Source organism: Atractosteus spatula, chromosome 11 (genome assembly GCF_055471065.1).
Source record: "Atractosteus spatula isolate fAtrSpa1 chromosome 11, fAtrSpa1.hap1, whole genome shotgun sequence".
Classification (NCBI taxonomy): Eukaryota; Metazoa; Chordata; class Actinopteri; order Semionotiformes; family Lepisosteidae; genus Atractosteus; species Atractosteus spatula.
In genome coordinates, this window is record NC_142716.1 from 12330746 (window position 1) to 12350167 (window position 19422).

Here is a 19422-nt window from a genome sequence, read left to right on the forward strand (position 1 = left end):
AATCAGACACGTTCACTTTACATTCTCTGCCATTCTGAATGATAGATATACATTATTTACTCAACATTCTTCTCAGACCCTTAAACATTAACAAGAGGCAATAAGAATACAAAAAATGAACACTGGAATTAGTATTTTTGAATGCCTCTCAGTATATATATTGTATATGAAAAACAATATAGATACAATATACCTTACAGTACCTATAATAGCTGTTTAGCAACAGTAGCAGAGGTTTTCATATGTTAACAATAAGGTTATCGGTAAGATGTTTTTAAATGTTTTTTTTACAACAGTAAAAGATTTTAAAGTCAAACCCTAAAATTCGAACTTAAGAAAAGTTATGACAAAATGGACATATAATGTGGTAGGGGCTTAAAAACATTTCAAATTTTCTTCATTGATATTTCATCACAATTTTACAACTAATGTAATTAAACAAAATATTAAAAAAATAAAAAATTACAACAATTTTAGACAGATGGAGCTCACAAACCTTATAACCTCATATTAATAAAGCCCAGTGTCATGGTGAGAATGAGCATGGTGCAATGAGAATGAGCATCGAACAGCACAGTGTAGAATGAAAAAAACAACAACACAAAGCCATTATAACACAAACGATATGAAAATTATAACCTTAAGGAACATTTCAAATTCCACTGAATAGTAATCCAATATTCCAAAAATGTCATAAAACCAGATATCAAAGTTAGGATTTGTATGAAATTTGTCAATATCTAGACTGCAATAATACCTTGACACATTGTACTGATAATGCAATTACCACCATTACACTATTAAGAAAAGCTATTAAAACTCATTTTCTACAAAATAAATAATACCTTGTGAATTGTAAATCCAAAAATAAATAGCAAAAGCCATTCTGAATATTTACCAAAAGACTACTTTGGACAATATTTTCTTAAACTCCATATAAAAACAAACAAATTGTAAAGAATAATCTTTTATATACACACTCAAACCCTCAGCAAGCCATTACTGAGTGTTGCTTTTAGCTGTGACAGCACTGGGGTTATTAATTTAAACACTGAGCCTGTTAAAGGTCACAGACAAGAAATGAATGCCATATAAATAGTGATTCACTTTAACCTCTTTATCAAATGCACAAAAATGCAATGCATCAGTGCAACAAATAGTAGCAAACATTATGATAGCTTCTTAGATTTTATCAGCATAGTTTTAAATAAAGAGGATTTACATGCTGTTGCTAATGCAACCTACATATTCACACCCAGTCCACAGGAAATATTGACATTTACATGAGACTAAAAAATGAAAAAAGCAAGAAGCAAAATAATCAAGAGTAATTATACTAGATATTCTCAAAACTGTTTATAAGATAAAGCCTTCCTGTCTTGTGCAAGCAAATAGTTAAAGGTTTAGACTGTAGAAGGGAGGAAATGAATATGAATAGGTCACGTGGGAACCCCTGCTAAGTAAGCAGTGACGTTTGAATGTTCTGTCACTGAAACGGTGTCTAACTCCACAGTTAAACAGCTGCCTTCCCAGAGCAGCAGAGGAGCTCTTCATTCCTTTCAACAGAGGAAAATCACATTACACTGGCTGCTGTAAAGAAGAGATTTTTTGTCCTGCTTTTCTCTACCATGGCAAAGGAGTGGTACAGCCTGAAGTAGGGTTTGTCTGAGATTGCGATCAGATACTAAAGCAGTGGAGGAATGGATACTGGACAGATAAAGCAAACCTCTATGTAATGGGAAAACAAAAACAGTCTAACTGCAGCTGTTGGGGCTTGTTCACCAACTGGCCTTTTGCCAATCAAGTCAGCACGACGTATAAATAAAGAAAAACTACTAAGCAGGCTAAACATTCTTAGAAGAGCAATACACACAAGGACTGAGAAAAAAAGAAACCCTGGGCTACGAAAGGAAACAGAAATGATGGCTGCAGTCTGACACTGACAGATGGACGGATGGGAAGCCAAGAATAAAAGAAAGAACACAAGGGGATGTACACGTGATTAGGGGAAAAACATTAATTTTTTTCGTTCATGGAATGATGGCGTGCCAGCCCTGCCTGCAGAAAGCACAATTGTCTACCTACGTCAAAAAATTACAACAGGAAGAGGTATGTTTAACGATAATAGTATTTTTTTTTTTACTGATTTGTTGTCACAAGAGGCCTATTGTCTTTCTGAAGACCTTAAAAGTGCATCATGTAATTCAGAGCAGCGAGGCAGAGAAATTCAATGGATTTGATTCCTTTCCCAGCACCACCCCCCATCGTTCCATCCACCCACAAGAACTGACAAATTGAAACCAAGCCTCTTCCTAATAGTTAATTACTGAATTGTAAAATAAATACAGTATTTTGCAATGGTCAATGGAATCGATCAGCTTGCCTGCTATTATGTTTTAACATATTTTGTTCTCCCTACATCCTCTTGATTAAATTAGGTCATAATGATCCTGCAATGATCCTACATTTCAAATGATTGTACTTTTTTACTTTTGTTTAACTATGTTTATGTACATGAAAATTGAAAACACTTTACGTTACTTTATGCGCATCAGACCAGATGTACAAAAACCAAAGTAAATTGAAAGGTCCAATAAATAACGTCTGATATGACACGCCGTGAGCTCAACCATCAAAACAGATCATGCAGTCAAACAACATTAACTGAAGTGTATATCCTATACCATTTCTGACATACAATCTTATATTTTCCAAAATACAATTATACAATTTTAGGGTTTAGACCAAATACTCTACTGTATCTCACTTAATTGGCTAGAAATAGCGATATCAACATACGAGTCAGTTTTGTCAATGTAAAGTACAAGACAGGATAATACCTTTTCTCCAAAACAAATTGTGTTAGCATTAAAAATAAAAAAACATTACATATATACAGACATTAACATGGAAAAAGATTTAAGCCTGTTAAAGAGATTAGTGGCTGTTGCATAATCTAGTTAATGCTCATTTATGCACCTTTCAGACAGTTCTGTATGTATTCTTTTTACCTCAATTACCAACACATAATAAAACTACTAATTTCAACAGCAGTATATAATTCAGTACTAAAATGAAGGAACAAAAATACTGGAATGTAAATAATTACTAGGTTATAAGGAACAGTCAGTCAATGTTTTTAATTATGGAAATTAAAAACTTAAAACAGATAACATGGAGTACCCGCATATTCTGTGTGTTCATTATTTTAGGATGTACAAGTTTATGCTATGGACTTGTTTTTAGACTACACAAACAGTATATACATACTTTGACAATATTATTACTATTATTCATGCCTGAATACAAATTTTACTAGTACTTGATATGGGAGATTTTAAAAGATTCTTTTAATTTATGTTTATGGGTGTCAAGTAGGGGTACTGTATGGGTTAGATCTGTGTCACAAATGACCTTTAGAAGTTCCATTAATAAGCCAGAGGGCCCAAAGCCAGACGTGGCATGTCAAGTAAACATGTCACTCTTTGAACCATACAACTTTTAACAAGTGAAAACGTTTTAAAAATATTTTTATGCTTAAAATATTGAAAAATAATTTTACAGATGCAGTTAAAACTTAAGAAACCCAGGTCAGTGAAGATTTGGAAAACTATGAAGTGTTGCACATTTGTATTTCTACAACTAAAAAAATGGCAATAGACAGACAAAAATGTATATATACATATGAAAGCAATTCCTTGTTTAAATTAGTTTTAAATGATATAATACTGATTAAATATCTAACAATATAACTGTTGAGTAAAATTGTCTTTTTTGTTTTTGGCTTTTGGTTTTTTGCAATTACATTATTTGAATCTCAAGTCTGTTCCTTTTCATTTAGAAGGGATGTAGAATTCACCAAGCCTTACCTAGCTTTTGCTTCTGAAGCTGGCCTACATTATAGTAATATAGCAGGGTAAGCTCATTTGTTAAAAAGGTCAGACTGGATTGATTCTACTCCTAGCCAACAGATTCATAGGGAAATGCAAACTCACAGAGCGGATACAGATTAAGTTTTTAATTTAAATTTCAACACACTCTAGTCATAACTGACCATATATTTATAGAACGTCAACATATATTAGGCTAAAATATTCTAAATCTCTGGTATAGAATAGAATTTACTTTCCAAGATCACATTTTATGCCAATCTTCTTAAGGATACATAACAAAAGATTTTAATACCAGCAAAAACAAAACATTCAAGGCACCCCTTTTCTCAAACAAATATCAGGTTGAAGGTGAATGAGGGGTGAAGACTTATCGTTTGCTACTGTCTGCAGATTCTGCAGTGGAGCTTGCTGGACCCTGAAAATTCATTTTGACAGATGCATCTTTTCACTTGCTTTTCAAGCACAGCAGGAGGCTGATAGGAATAGGCCATTAGAGCAATACAAAGCTACAAGAGCACCATATTGTGTATGGGAAAATTTACATAGCTGTTAAGGGCCTTTTGACTAGCTTGCTACTACTTTGTTCATTCCATATGAAATGTATACTGTACTATTTTTTGGTATGCACCCAATTAGCCAAAACAGAAAGGATTTAAGAAAGTAATGCAGGTATTAATCATACATTTTACGTACATTTATAACATTACTAAATTTAGTGAAGCACAATATAAACAGATTATAACATGGCAATGCTCTCTGTATATCTTTTAAGGTTCTGTACAGTAAACAAACAAAAGGAACTGAAACTGATATAGCACTTGCAATCAAAGACTTCAAGTTGAAAGCAACTGAAAAAACAAAAAGTTATTCAATGTAATATACTGTTCAACTGTGTTTGTTTTTCCCAACTCTAGTAATGCACTTACCTGAAAAATTGTTGGTTTTTTTCAGATGTCCAAGAGAAGCATAAACTGAAGAGAAGAACTTAAGAAACTGCATGAAAGCATGACAGCCAATTATGCTGATAAGCCAGAAAAGGAGTTCAAACTGGGTTACTTGGAGAGTACATTATCACAAATGTAGCTCTACTACAGGCATCAAGAAACATTGAATGTTTCATTTTAATAACGGCTGCTCCATTTGCAGTACACATGTGACTTGATTAAATGTGACAATCAAGCAGCGGGGAATTTTACATCTGCATCATGCAGTGGAGAAGAAGACACTGCTTCCTGAAAAAAATGACTTGTAATGTTAAGAGGTCACTTTTCCGCACACACATCATTGGCCTCCTGTGTCTAGCTTTTCTTTTCGGCATCTTCCTGTTCTGTAACCATGTGGACTGGCTGCCTGGGAGGACTGGCCTGAGAGAGAACCCTGTGGCTTACACTGTGCGGGGATTCCGTTCACCGAAAGGTGAGACCAATCAGAGCTCACTGAGGAGCATTTGGAAGGAGACTCTCCCTGCACCTCCCAAGCCTCAGGTCACTCTGAACTTGAGTCATACTGAGCTGTCTGTGCAGGGAGTCACTGGACTGGAGAACTCTTTGAGTGCCAATAACAGCTTGTATAGAAAGAAGGGGGCAGGGGGTAATTTGAACACACAGCCTTACCGGTACATCATCAATGAGCCAGACAAATGCAAAGACAGAAGCCCCTTCTTAATACTACTGATAGCAGCAGAACCAGGCCAAATAGATGCAAGGAATGCCATAAGACACACTTGGGGAAATGACACCATAGCACCAGGAATTAAATACATACGTCTGTTTTTGCTGGGCCTGGGGAAAAACGGCAATGGCTACTTGCAGCGTTCTATTGTGGAAGAGAGTAGACAACACCATGACATCATTCAGCAGGAATACTTGGACACATACTACAACCTAACCATTAAAACTCTTATGGGGATGAACTGGGTAGCTACACATTGTCCATATACTCACTACGTTATGAAGACAGACAGTGATATGTTTGTCAATACAGAATACTTGATTCAAAAGTTACTAAGGCCAGATCTTCCACCCAGGCAGAATTATTTTACTGGCTATTTGATGAGAGGCTATGCCCCAAATAGAAATAAAGATAGCAAATGGTACATGCCACCTGAATTGTATCCTAGTGAGAGATACCCAGTATTCTGCTCTGGGACAGGGTACGTGTTCTCAGGGGACTTAGCTGGAAAGATTTATAAAGCCTCTTTAAGTATACGCCGTCTCCACTTAGAAGATGTCTACGTAGGAATCTGCCTTGCCAAACTGCGTATTGACCCAGTCCCACCTCCTAATGAATTTATTTTTAATCACTGGCGGGTCTCCTATTCCAGCTGTAAATACAGTCACTTGATTACCTCTCACCAGTTCCAGCCAAATGAACTTATTAAGTATTGGAACCATTTACAAAACAACAAGCACAATGCTTGCATTAATGCAGCCAAGGAAAAAGGCAGCAGACATCGACACAGGAAGCTGCACTGGAAAAGGGGTCTGTGATTAACTTTGTTAAAAATGTAAATAAGCATGTACAGAGGTCAGTTCTATAGAAGATCAAGCACGGTGGGTCTGGCACTGTGTACTGGTAACTGTCTTTAAGGAAATTATTTTTTTAAGTTTTAAAGAAATGTCATGTACTTGTAAAACTCTAATGTGATAGTTAAAGGGGCAGTAAAACAAAATATATCGTTGAACATGTGCAAGACTAAGCATGCACACTAATCTAAAATGTACAGTTGCCACTTCAGGTACCAGTAAGAACTATCAGAAACAACAAAAAAAAGTATTTTTAGAGCTTGCTAAAGGACTATGCAAAGGGCTGTTTACACTGTTTGTGTAATTTCAATATGTAGAGTACATGGATGGTTCAAAAAGAAATATCCAGACCCAAGGAAAATTAATTTAAATTAAAAAAAACTCACAAAGGATTCAAAGAGAAGAATCCCTCCAGAATACACTGTGCATTACTCCCAGGAATTAATCTGACTGATCCAAGCTTTGGTGTACTAAGCACTGGTACATTTTAGGTACTACAAACCTATTACACATTTTTACTTCAAAGAAATTTATCTAGATGGTGTACAAGTTTTAAATTATCACCTCTTTATGGATGGAAATTACATGTATCACAAAAGATATCTTAACTATTGCTCATACAGTGCTTCTTTGTTATAATGCTAATATCCAGGAACACAAAATGAAGAATGAAGGCTTATGACTCACAAGCATGCAAACTAATATACAAATATATTCCTTCTTTAAACTGCAGCTACACACTTCGTTACAAAACCTCAAAACAAATTAAATTCAACTAGTTCCATACAATATACACTACAGTACTATACTTACAACAGCAGTCTCACAAGGTTCAGAGCAGGGAAGGTGAAGTATATTTGCACTGCATGCATTGCAGCAAGGAAGCAGTGTATATTACTCAGAGCAAAATTGTGATGAAAAATGTTACAATTACAAGCGCCACCCAATGGAATAAAGTAAAATTCTGATACAAATTCATTAATTTAAGGTCTACTTTTTTATTCTGAAAGAATACAAACCGTTTATATTTTCCTGAATTCTTACAATTTGTTTCCTCACTTTGAGTTTGAAAACTATTTTTATATTTATCTGATATTCAATATTTTTTACAAATACAAAAAAATAATTGATTTTTAACCTACTAAAAAAAAATACCATAAAAGAGATTGTTAAATACCAGTGATAAAACTGCTGGATTACAGGGTAAAAGGAAATTTATGTTATAACCAATGTTTCTTACATCCATTCTAAGAACTGAATTATGAGGAACAGTTCCATATTATATGTCTCTACAGTTTACTTTAAAGGTATTCCTTAAACATGTGCCATACCAACACATGTATAAAAATAAACTTCATCCATAGAAGATCCATCATACAGAGGTGTCTTTACTATAACACAATTTTAGGGGTTGATTACTTGATTACAAACAAGTGCATTACTAATACATGGCTCATTATTACCTAATTATTAAACAGTACAGATCTATTAGACACAGAAAGCAAATACCAAGACAGACTTAGTACAAGGGTTGTTAACTTGATAATTCATAAATAACAAACGACTTACAGGTCACTCCTAAAGTAAAGTGGTACCTGAAAAATCAAACCTGCACTATAAGAAAACTATAACAGAGAAAGACAAGAATATAAGCTATTTCTTATTACTAAAACAAGCTGTCCACAGTCTAAGGGTATTATCTTAGCTTTAATGCTGATATGCTGCTTTAGCTATACATGATTTTTTTTTGCTTTCAAAACCTAAATGCTGTAATGTATTAAGTGAAACTATAAATAAAAAAAAATAATACTAATTTAAATTAGTAAGATATTTCAATGTGTTGATATGGCTTTATCAACTTCACATTCACTTGAATGCCAAAATGCACTCATTTTTTTCTAACAGAACTTTAGAAAGAACGATGCTCACCCCACCACAGTGCCATAAAAGCTAATAATGCTTTTTACAACCTTTTGACTAGAATCTAAACTAGAAGATAGTTTTTACACATATAGATTGGTTACGTCAAGTTTCTATTACTTGACCTAATTTTTGTGCAACCAAATAAGCTGCAAATATCATTACATATTTTAACATTTTTTACCTAGCAAATATTTTGATAGTTCCAAATATGGCATTGCTTCTTTGTGGATTTGCTGATCAGTATAACATTTGCACCTGTACAGAGGAAGGAAATTACACAGGCTTGTAAATGTGCACTCTGACACTGTTTTCCTGTTCAAAAATGAGCTACACTGTGCAACAGTTATTCCAACAGAGATAGGATAGGCAAAGCTGTCAAGCTCACAGGTACCTACCCAAGGTATAAACCAGGGCTACTGCTGTTAGGAAAATCAGTGACAAGAAAATTCAAATCAGAGCCAGTAAAATTTATTTTTGAGGACCTAAAGTTCACTCTGAATAAATTACACAACATGTCATTCATATTAGTACCACTTATACTGAGTCTTAGACTACCACTGAGTTTGAAATAAATTATGTGGCCTCCTAAAAGAGACCACATGTAAGGCTGTGCAGTTATATATATATAAAGTTCTATATGGAAAAAGTCCATCAATATACAGACCCCTTCATAAGTATTGGTACAGTGAAGTCAAAATTGCATATATATGAGTATACAGCAACAGTAGCAATCAGGATTTTAGATGTAAAGATTAATCTGAGGCAAAAGTATATTTTATTTTTTGGTATTTCTGTGTAGATATACTTTAACATTTTAGAATAATTTCTGTATTTCATCCCCCCATTTCAAGTGAGCATAATTACTGAGACAAATGGCTCCTGCATTTTTCTTATTGGTCGCATGTTTCCTGTTGCATCGATTATGCACACATAAAAGAACTATAAATGGGCAGTGTTCGATTTAACCTTTGTCCTTTCAAAAATGGTGTCAGTACGCCTAAACCAACATGAAGTCTAGAGAACTGAGAAAGAGAAGCAAGCAATTTGGGTGTGGAAAGTTAATGAAGAAACCAGAACCATAGCACAGAAACTGGGTATAGTATAATCAACAATTTGGAATATGTTATATTAGTCTTTTCATCTCAAATCTTAAAAGTCTTGAGAATATAGTAAAAAAAACAGCTATTTTATATATAGCTGTTTATATCTCTAGACTGCATTTTCTTTTGTCTCGAATGCCCATCCAAAAGGTGCAAAGGTGTATAAAGAAAAGACCAACAGAACAATCTTTTCACAAACCTGCACACCCAGCACACTTAAATTTCCAGCAGGATTTGATATACATATTAAAAGTTTATATAATAAGGTTACTGTTTCTCTTCTACTGATTAATTTTTATTAAAGTTTTAGTGTGCTCAGTGATGTTGGATGCTGACCATATCATTCTTCCTTAAAAAACATTTAAAACTACTTTTACGATCATTTGATCACTTCAGAAAGAATGTTCTATACATTAAGTCAAAAGACACGCAAGGGTCTTGTTTTCAATTTAAAATGCATATTTAGGCTACGAAATCTTGAGCTTGATCTGTTATGAATCTGTTATGTACGAAAAGTACCACAGTTCACATTTACTCTTTTTGAAACTATATCATATGATTTAGCAGCTGGATTGACATTGCCTTTGCATATCACAGAGTGAACTTAGTGCCACAACAGTCACAGGGAGATGCTGTGAAAAAGTTGTCACAGCAAAATGAGCTCAAGGCAGTGTGCAAGGGAAACAGTTTTTATAAATGCTTTTGCTGACAATATACATTATGTTCTAATATTTTTAATATCACTACAGAAAACTGTCATGCCGTGAAAAGCCACAAAGCAAGCAGTCTCAGGTAGAAGTCATGCTTCCTTTTGAAAACGTAATTTCTACCTACCTTACTTTGACTGTAATTGCTTAAGGTAATAATGTAAAGTCAGTAGGGTGCTGCACCACCATGTGCAGCCAGTGTGCACAATATGATAAGCTCTACCAGCATCTGGAATTCTGTAGGAGGGATCACCAATTTTCCATGAGAAAGTCACACATATCCTAGTCGATGGAGGTGGAAAATGCTGTCTCAGGAGTCATTCCAGAATTTTTCATAAATGCACAAATGGATTCAGATTAGGTTACTGAAGGCCATGACATATGGATAATATCAGTGAAATGCTCACAAAACAACTGGGCAAACCACACTTGTTCTGTGGATGAGGGCATTATCATCCTGGATTACAGCCTTCAAAGGAAAGAAATGATGCATCATGGGGTGAAGATGACTCAGTATCATTAAGTAGCAATTAGCACTTTGCATTTTAAAGGAATGAGTGCAAACCATGCCAAGAAACTACACCTCAGAAGATTACAGAGCAACCAGTACACGTCCGATGCTATAACCATGCTCTCTGGGCTGCAGAGTTCTTTAGGTTGGCACCACAAGTGCACTTGTCCATTTTTCAAGATCTGACTATATCACATTTCTTCACTGCATGTGAGCCACTGTGTACGTGCCACTGAACTCAAAAACATGTATTGGCAGGTATGTTGACCAGTTTGTGCGCTGTAACCCAACTACAGTATCCTGCACTGTGTAGTTTTTGGCAGACTGTTTTTGATTAAACTGGTTGCTGGTGCCCCAGGATGAAATTTGCAGTCTACTGATCTTTAGTTACTGACTTCTTTTGCTTTGCAATTTGAATTAATGCAGGGATATCCATGTTCCTAAAGTATGTAAGTATAGACAACCAGTCAGGTCCAGCATTTTCAGATGTGTCCCTAACTAAGCATAACAGAAATGTTATTTACTTAACTCATGAGCCTTTCCTATGTGGAAACCCTGCATTCAACATCAAAGCATTCAACTTTGTGTCCCAGACCATAATGGGTAACCATCCATTTTTAAGCACCTTTTTTTTTATCTGCTGGCCTTTCTCATTTTTGCAAAGATAAATAATTTTTGAAATGATAAATATTTTGGAAATATTTTAGTTTATTATACCTCTATAAAAAGTTAAATGTAGTTTTAATTTTGTCAAATTTTACTTTAATGTTAATTTTAAATATCAAAGGACATTTGAGTAACATTTGCACCGAATAATTCTGCACATGCAACCTATTTCTAGGCTAAACCGTCCACGTCCACTTTACCCTGGGTGTTTCAATTGATTTTTGCAGCCTTAGTAAACACTGGTTTCATCAAACGTAAGACCATAAAATACAAGCTCTATTATGGAAGACTTGAGAAGCACAAACCAATAAAGATTTTTTTTTCTGAGAAGTAGTTGAGCCCTAGTTAAAAAAAAATAACACTTGCATGGGTTAAATCATCATCTTACGTTAAGTTGAATGACCAAAGATGCAGAGCACAATATACTGAATGCCTCCTGTGTTGAGTGAGTTTGAGTTGGATAGGACACCCTCATCTGCTGCAGTCCTTGACTTGCTTAGTAGTTGTAGCTATAAGCATGTTGTGTTTAGACAACCTTATCTCTTCTTCAGTACTGTCTATCCCTGTAGTACTGGCACTGCAAGACAAGCAGCATGAAATATTGTGGTATGCTCCGATAAGTACTGGAGTTGGACACTTCACATACAGCACATATCCAAGTTATAGTGTAAGTGTTTAAATGTGTTGCGGAATGTATGACAGTAATTACTGGAATATGTTAACTTAGCTGTGTACTGCCTGTATTAGTTACCACAAGTCCTCGAGGTCTGTTGAAGTGAAATAAAGACTGACTTTGCAAAAACAGCAGTAATTGGTTTGCTCCTAATGAGGCTGTAAGAAGAAGTGATCAACTTCAAAGAACAGTACGAAAACCGCCTGAACCTAAATAAAACCAACTTCTGTCATGTACTACATGAAGCTACATTCTACAAAAGAGCTCGGATACCCTAGCAGTTTCAGTCTTGCAGAGCTGTGCTATTCTTTCAAAATCTCCAAGACGGATTCTCCCTCACACAACATGCTCAATATATTTCGTCAAATATTTAAGAAATTACAAAAAATATCTATTCTGAGGTGTAGAAGCTTCTCTATTCTATTAATAAAATCTGTGTACACTAAGCCACATGGGACAATATTAGTAACGGCATCATGTTCAGGAAATCGGTTTCAAAACTTTCTTCTTATGTAATGATAAAATTCAGCTAGAAAATTGAAAGTTGTTTTGAAGGCTTCCAGACAGTCGTTACCCACTTACTTCAACATTAAGAGCAAACTATTAGTAAAACAAAAATGTTTCAAAGTTTCACCACGTTTGGGAATGTCGCGGATCCACAGTTTGAAACAAAACCTACTCCTCTTTTTCAAAATACTAAACAAAGATATTCCCTGTTCACCAGTTACTTTTATTGAATAATGATTCATGTTTGAAATTGAGCAGTTTTCTATTCTCCCCCCCATCACATTTCTGACCACCAACACTTAAGTGACCAAATGAGCTAATACAACTAAATCAGAACAATTGCTGTACAATTTATTTTAATACATTTTCAGGACTAATTTGTGTTTGCAATTTCACAGGTTTTCAAAGAAACAGCAGACAATTACTGCACTTAAAGGACTATAAAAAGAGAAAAATTAACAATTATAATAACCATCTAGAGAAATAAACATGTCTGGGATCACACCTATCAAGACAGACTATGTGCAATGGCATAACTTTTTTGAGAAAACCGTACACTAACTTTATGTCGACAGCAATTTAAATTCCTTGGAGATATTTATGCTGTGCAATTTTCTAGGCCATCAGCTAAGCCAAGATAATACCCACTAACATTTTCTAACAGATGGCATATTTTAACCGTGTTTCACATGGACTGGCAGATGGAAAGTTTCCAAGGATAAGCCAATCTCTAATTGTAATTTTAATTTGACATCAATACTGTCTTTCTAAAGGGAATACGATCATTCACACTGGCCTCCAAGCCCAAAGTTGGATGACTGACACCCCCCAATCCTTATCAGGGGTATCCGTAAATAGGAGCTATACATGAAAAGTATGAAAAGTAAGGAATAATTACTTATAATTACTTCCAGGAATAATCAGAATATTGGAAAGAACACTGGATTTCCAGAAATCATGGAAAGTATATGGCTTCAAATTACTGCAGCCTATGAATGGAATGGCTACACTATGTATTCAGCTTAACAAAAAAGGCAAGCTCTTATTTTTAATAACTGGAATTGTAATTGTTATAATATAATGTTATTAATTTAGATGTCTACAGCTCCAGGAAATGTGGGTAGGAGTGCTACAATATGTAATAATACTAGGCTTCTGTTTGTATTTGTATTCTGTATCTTATATAGAATGTGGTAGAACCTAACTAATGCATACAATACATACAAATACCTGAACTCCTCAGGCTATCACAGGGGGCATCACTGCACTGAACATCTACCAGGATTTTCAGGCACTATCATGGGTTTGAGCCTATGTCACGTCACCAATTGGCTGTGATGGGGATTCCCCAGGTGAAGGTAGGGAATCTTGGTCAGCTGCCTAAGGCATGCTATTAAGACAAATGGCTCAAACACTTAACAGTCTGCCTCCACCTTCTCATAAACTGGTTCATGTGATGCCACATCTCTTGGCAGTATTTCCTTAAACGTAACTCTACTATTCTGGGGTTTGTTAGGCCTATAATGCCAGCCTTTTCAGTAAAACAGATGGCATAAATTCCTTCAGCATGAAAGTAAACAACAATGTGCAACCATCTGCAGAGATCAAATTGCACAACAAAAACCAAAGGCTTTTGACATGGATGTTGTCTTTTGACAGGCTAAGCAGAATTAAAGCTCAGGCAAACCTGTCTACATATCCCCAGATAAAAGAATTTCTTTGGCACATGGAGAAACTCTGTGAAACAGACAGAAAGAGAAGTTCAACTTAAAACACGTGTAGTAACTACAATTAGCAATACAAATGCTGACCATCCCAGTGCATCATTATAATTTAATTCCAGGTTGATTTATGGAAATTGACTCGTGTGTATAAACGACTGTGCACATACGTTAAAGAAATTCTTAAGTCTATTCCCATTTCAATATTCAAACAACTCTTCTGGGGAAGATTTTTTTTTTCCTTTTGTTAAACAATAATATAAACTAAATTAAGACACCACTAGCCTAGAACCTTTCATTTGGTTTACTTATTTATAATAACATTTATTTCATTTATATTGTCTCCAATGAAAAAGCCTTTAAAACCTCTCAAATGTAACCAATGTAAAATCGTGATTTTACTCTTTGTATTTGTGACAATTCTCATTTTACTTCTAGTTTTGTTATGATGGTGGTGAATAGACATAAAATAAAAAAAAAACATTTAATTTTATGCTTTGGGTGCTTTAAAACAAGGTTATAAAAAGGCAATAAAAGACAAAATGCCTTTTGATTTCCCTAAACTCAAACTCCTGTGTTTTTAATAAAGTCTTCCATGTGTATTTTCCGACAGCCGAAGCTTAATTGGAGTGATTGATGCAGTAGGCTAACTTACGTCCGACTTCCATTAAAGGAAAGAGCAAGAATCAAGATAAAGGGAATGGAAGCCTAAATAAAAGTGACAGCTTTTAAATTGGGAAAGAAATAAGCACTCTGTCGTGTTCATTAAAAACACCAGCTGAGGAAAAAAAGTATTTCTAAAGCCTCACTAGACACCAACATCTTCTGCACAGGCAAAGGTTCAACAAGTAATTCCATCTAATTATAAAATTTGTAACAATCATAAACTTAGTATCGGAATTCAGGCTTTTGAAATTACAATACCTGACTGAGAAAGAAGAAAAAGGAAGAAATCGTTTAACTCAAGGCCATCACTAAAAATCACAGTTAAATTGGTGACGACAAAAAATTAATTTGCATCACCTTATAAAATCATGGAGAAATAAATTCTAAACATCTGCGTAAAAAACTAAAATACACTGACTTTCCTGCTCTTACTATGGCATGAAAAACATCTCAGTTAAGGTAAAGGGATATGAACATTTTTGTTCCCATGTTCGCTGAAAAGAAAACTGCTCAGATAAGAATGTCAAATCTTTTAAAGGGTATGTATAAAACAATTAGCAAAAACACCCAATGCCAATTAAACAGCTTTTTAAAGCCCACTGTCCGGATTAATATAAATGCATATCACATGGTCAAAAAACATGGTTAAATATGTTCAATAATACAGTAGACGTCCCAACAACCATATAACCATCTCAAGCAAACTTTCCTTTGGTTTTTTGGTTCTACTACAAATCACTCAGTACTATTATTTTACTACACTTCTTGCACTAAACTGATAAACCACAATATTCAAATTCCTCTTTATACTTAGCAGAGTTTAATCCAATGCTTTGAAAACAGAGAACAAGCTGAAACTGGAACACTTTGAACTCCTTTCAGAATTGGTTTTATTACAAACTATAAAAGCACGGTGAACATAAAACACACTGGTCCATTCATATTTAATTTGTGTTTATGCAAAATAAAACATTTAAACAGTTTCAGAGGATTACCAAATATACATATGTTTATGATTACACACAAGCAGGTAAAAGATTAACGGAAGAACGACATTTTTTCCTGTCCCTATCTGATACTGATGAGGCCTGAATTCATCTGCCCCTTTTTAGAATTGACAATAAGTGAATAACATGAACTGTATCACTTTTTGGAATATATGAATTCTTAAGCAATTTGATATTAACTAGACTTTAAGTAAATAGTAAAACCAGGTTTACCATTTTGAAACTCATTACTGAGTCAACTACGATTCTGTGCTGTGCAGAGTTAGGGTAAGAATAAGCAGAAATGAAGGGAAAAATTTCACAGTAATCAAACCAAACTGCACACACATTTATAAAAGTTTTGAACAAGTCACCTCTATTTAATTCTGTTTAAATATGTTTACAATAGAAAGTCATTTATCATATTCTGTTTGAAATGGAAATTACAAATTTCTTATGACAGAAGAAAAAAAATCTGTCAAGAAGTAGACCTTTCAGAGCCACTGTACTCACGTCCTTAATTCAATACCTTCAAATATTTAATCTAAGAACTCTGAAAAGTACAGTCACACTAATATGTTAAAAGTGAAATAATAAGAAAGGCGTAACACCCTAAATATTTGTTACAGACATATTGGACTCTGCAGACCGTAGTTAACTTTGATGTGCTTAGAAAATAAAATGAACGTATTTCTGGCTTATGATGTGATTAATAGCATAAAGTGTACCCTTATGAAAGAAGCGGTCCACAGTAGGGTGATTAATCTAAGTGAGCTGTAAGCACTTTGGGAGCAAACCATAAGAAATATACACAGAGATACAAAAAGGTCAATGAACTCTATCACTCACTATGCATTTAGTAATTAGATTTTTTTATATGTGGATGCTAAGCTTTTATCTTCAGGACATTCACATTATTATATAAAATAATTCAAATTTACTCGGCAATTAAAAAAAATACATTTTTTCCAACTGTAATGTCCCTTCACAAGGAAGATGTAAATATGCATTCGGGTTTAAGAAAGCAATCTCCCCCTCTTTATATGTCTTTTAGTCTATAGTACACATTACAACTTAGGGCATTTAACTGGAAATAGTGAGTGATTCAATCATCTTTTAAAATGATTTCTCCATGGTGATTTAATCAATGCCTAATCAGTCTGAGCAAATGCATAGTAACCTCTGAAAATAAAATACCAGCATACTACAGAAATCACCAATACCTATTATCCAAATAAAAGCTAAAATGCAAGAGTCATGTTAAATCAAATATCTTGTTACAGAAAACGCCTTAATTTAAAACTTGTTGAAAATAATTCAAAGTTAATCTACAATTTGCCCCTCTATTTACACTATCACTTTATAATAAAAATATAAAGCCATTTTATAGAAGTTCTAATTAAAAGTGTAACTGAGCTTCAGCTTATTTAACATCCAAATAGTGCTTACAAGGCAGACTTATTTTTTAGGATATTCTAACTGAAGTAATAGTTATAGAAACCACAGACTTTCATGTAACTATACTGCCTTTCAAACAGCAAGCTTACTGATTATGTCTGATAATGCACCCAAAAAGCAAGAAGCATAATCATTAGACTAGGCAGTGTTTTTCAAAAGTATTCAAACCCTGGCAGTTTTCACATTTTGTTGGTTTAGTGCTTGCAGTCGTGATACTTTGAAGTAGCAATTAATTTTTACAACCTACACATACATTCAAAACAAGCTGAACGTGTGGAAGTAAAAAAGGGTGTAAAAAGGAATTGAAAGAAATAAAATGCTAATTTCAAATGGAGTTTCTAACAAAGTGATGCTGTAAACATGCAGCAAAAGGCTTTATGGTCCGACAAGATAAAATTGGAGCTTTTTGGTATGAATGCAAAGCACTGCATTTGACATAAACCCAGCAGTGTATCACCTAGTCAATACCATCCCTGATGGGAACATAGAGAGAGCAAAGTACAAGTAATCTTAGATAAAAATCTGCTTCAAACGCGAGACAAAATCAACTTTCAGTAAGACGATCTTAAATACAAGGCTATACCTCCAATGGAGTGGCTTATTAATAAATAAATGAATGCCCTTGAGCGACCCAGTCAAAGTCCTGACTGAATGCTGTTGAGTCTCTCTTAAAAACTGCAGTCCATACGTGATCCCAAGTCAAGACAAAATGGAAAACATTGCACCAAAGAGCAAAGATGGAAGAGATTTACCAAACATGTCTTGCAGGCTATAATTACTGATAAAGCTGTTTTCCACCAAACATTGAGTTCAAAGGTCTGAATATTTATGGTTTTACAACTAACCTAGATCTTAGGGAGTGACATAGTGCAAAGCATATTTAACTTAGGTGGGCTCGTCCTTGGTCAGGTTTTTTATTTGCAAATATGCAATTCTTCTTCTCTTAAAATTTTATACTGTAAGCAAGATAAGGGTGGTGGGTACTGCATTATAGTGGTGGACGAAGTGGGTCCCCTCCAATGTAAAGAACTTTGTGATCTTTTGGGATGAAAAGCCATAACAAAAATTAAGATATTAAATAATTTATATAAGTTATTAAACTTCTTGTAAGGGATTTACTAGCCATGATTAATATCCTAAATTCAGGGAATTTAAGTGGATAATTGCATGGTTCAGTTAGTACAAGAGTCATTTAGTTGACTTGTGTTGTACATAGGATTGTTAAAAGAAACCAAATGAATGGAAGAGTATTATCTGAATCACTAAATTTTTGTTTCCCTAAATTCTAAAAACCTCACATTCGACATCGTCATTCACACGCTTCACATAAAGATAAAAGTTAACCAGTAATAACCCTACTGTACACAACAGTAAATATCAAAACAAATACTTTAAAGGCAGACCCAAGAAAACGAACACTTACCGTCACCGATTTCAAAGTCATGCCGTGGTAGGTGCCCATGGTGTCGATTTTGAAACCCTCCGTTTCTAAATTAAAAAAAAAATATTAATTCTTAATTTTCTTTATGGAATAAAGTTACTTAAAATAATAACAGCAAATGTAACACTTTCAAATAGAATTGCCCAAAACCAGAAATGGGTTGTTTTATTTATTATACGTACAATTCTGAATACAAAAGGTTTACTATACAAGGTCTGGAAAAGAAAACCCATGATTTTCTTGTGGCATAAAGAAAGCTCAGCTGCAACATGAAAATTGAAATGCAATATAAAGGTGCATTTTAGATGGAAAGATGGAGCTAATAAATGGTCATAAATTAATGATTTTAATAGACAACACTAATTTGAAGATAATAATGCTCCACAGCTATGCTAAATTACATGCTCAAATGTGTTCTAAGGTTAACAGGACTGAATAAGCAATTTTCAACTTATTAATTTAAACTTAGACCCATTAGAATAAATGAACCAATTTATGACGGTATTTCGCATTTAGCAAAACTGTCAGATGTAGAAAAGAAGCAAGATTAGTTGAAACCATTTGATATCAATTTTATAAAGCAATAAGCTGGGCCCAAATTTAAAACTATTTAAAAAAATCAAAACATCAAAGTATTTTTCTCCC

At 34.3% G+C, this 19422-nt stretch overlaps 2 protein-coding genes across 4 annotated transcripts in view; one reads left to right on the forward strand and one right to left on the reverse strand.

Annotated features, from left to right (window-relative positions):
* Nucleotides 1–19422, reverse strand: part of cdc73 (cell division cycle 73, Paf1/RNA polymerase II complex component, homolog (S. cerevisiae)) — a 75128-nt gene that overhangs the window by 26056 nt on the left and 29650 nt on the right. For all 3 annotated transcript variants that reach the window (XM_088927748.1, XM_088927747.1, XM_088927746.1), the window contains exon 10: nucleotides 18760–18824. In XM_088927748.1, the coding sequence (XP_088783874.1) occupies nucleotides 18760–18824 (65 nt within the window). The remainder of the gene's footprint in view (nucleotides 1–18759; nucleotides 18825–19422) is intronic.
* On the forward strand, nucleotides 1484–7408 carry LOC148823529 (beta-1,3-galactosyltransferase 2-like). The gene is made up of 2 exons (XM_088927568.1): nucleotides 1484–2109; nucleotides 4845–7408. The coding sequence occupies exon 2, from the start codon at nucleotides 5099–5101 to the stop codon at nucleotides 6380–6382; it is 1284 nt and encodes a 427-aa protein (XP_088783694.1). The 5' UTR covers nucleotides 1484–2109; nucleotides 4845–5098; the 3' UTR covers nucleotides 6383–7408.

Bases quoted from the DNA above. Each gene is read 5' to 3' on its own strand.
- LOC148823529 (XM_088927568.1), top strand. From the start codon at position 5,099: ATGCAGTGGAGAAGAAGACACTGCTTCCTGAAAAAAATGACTTGTAAT.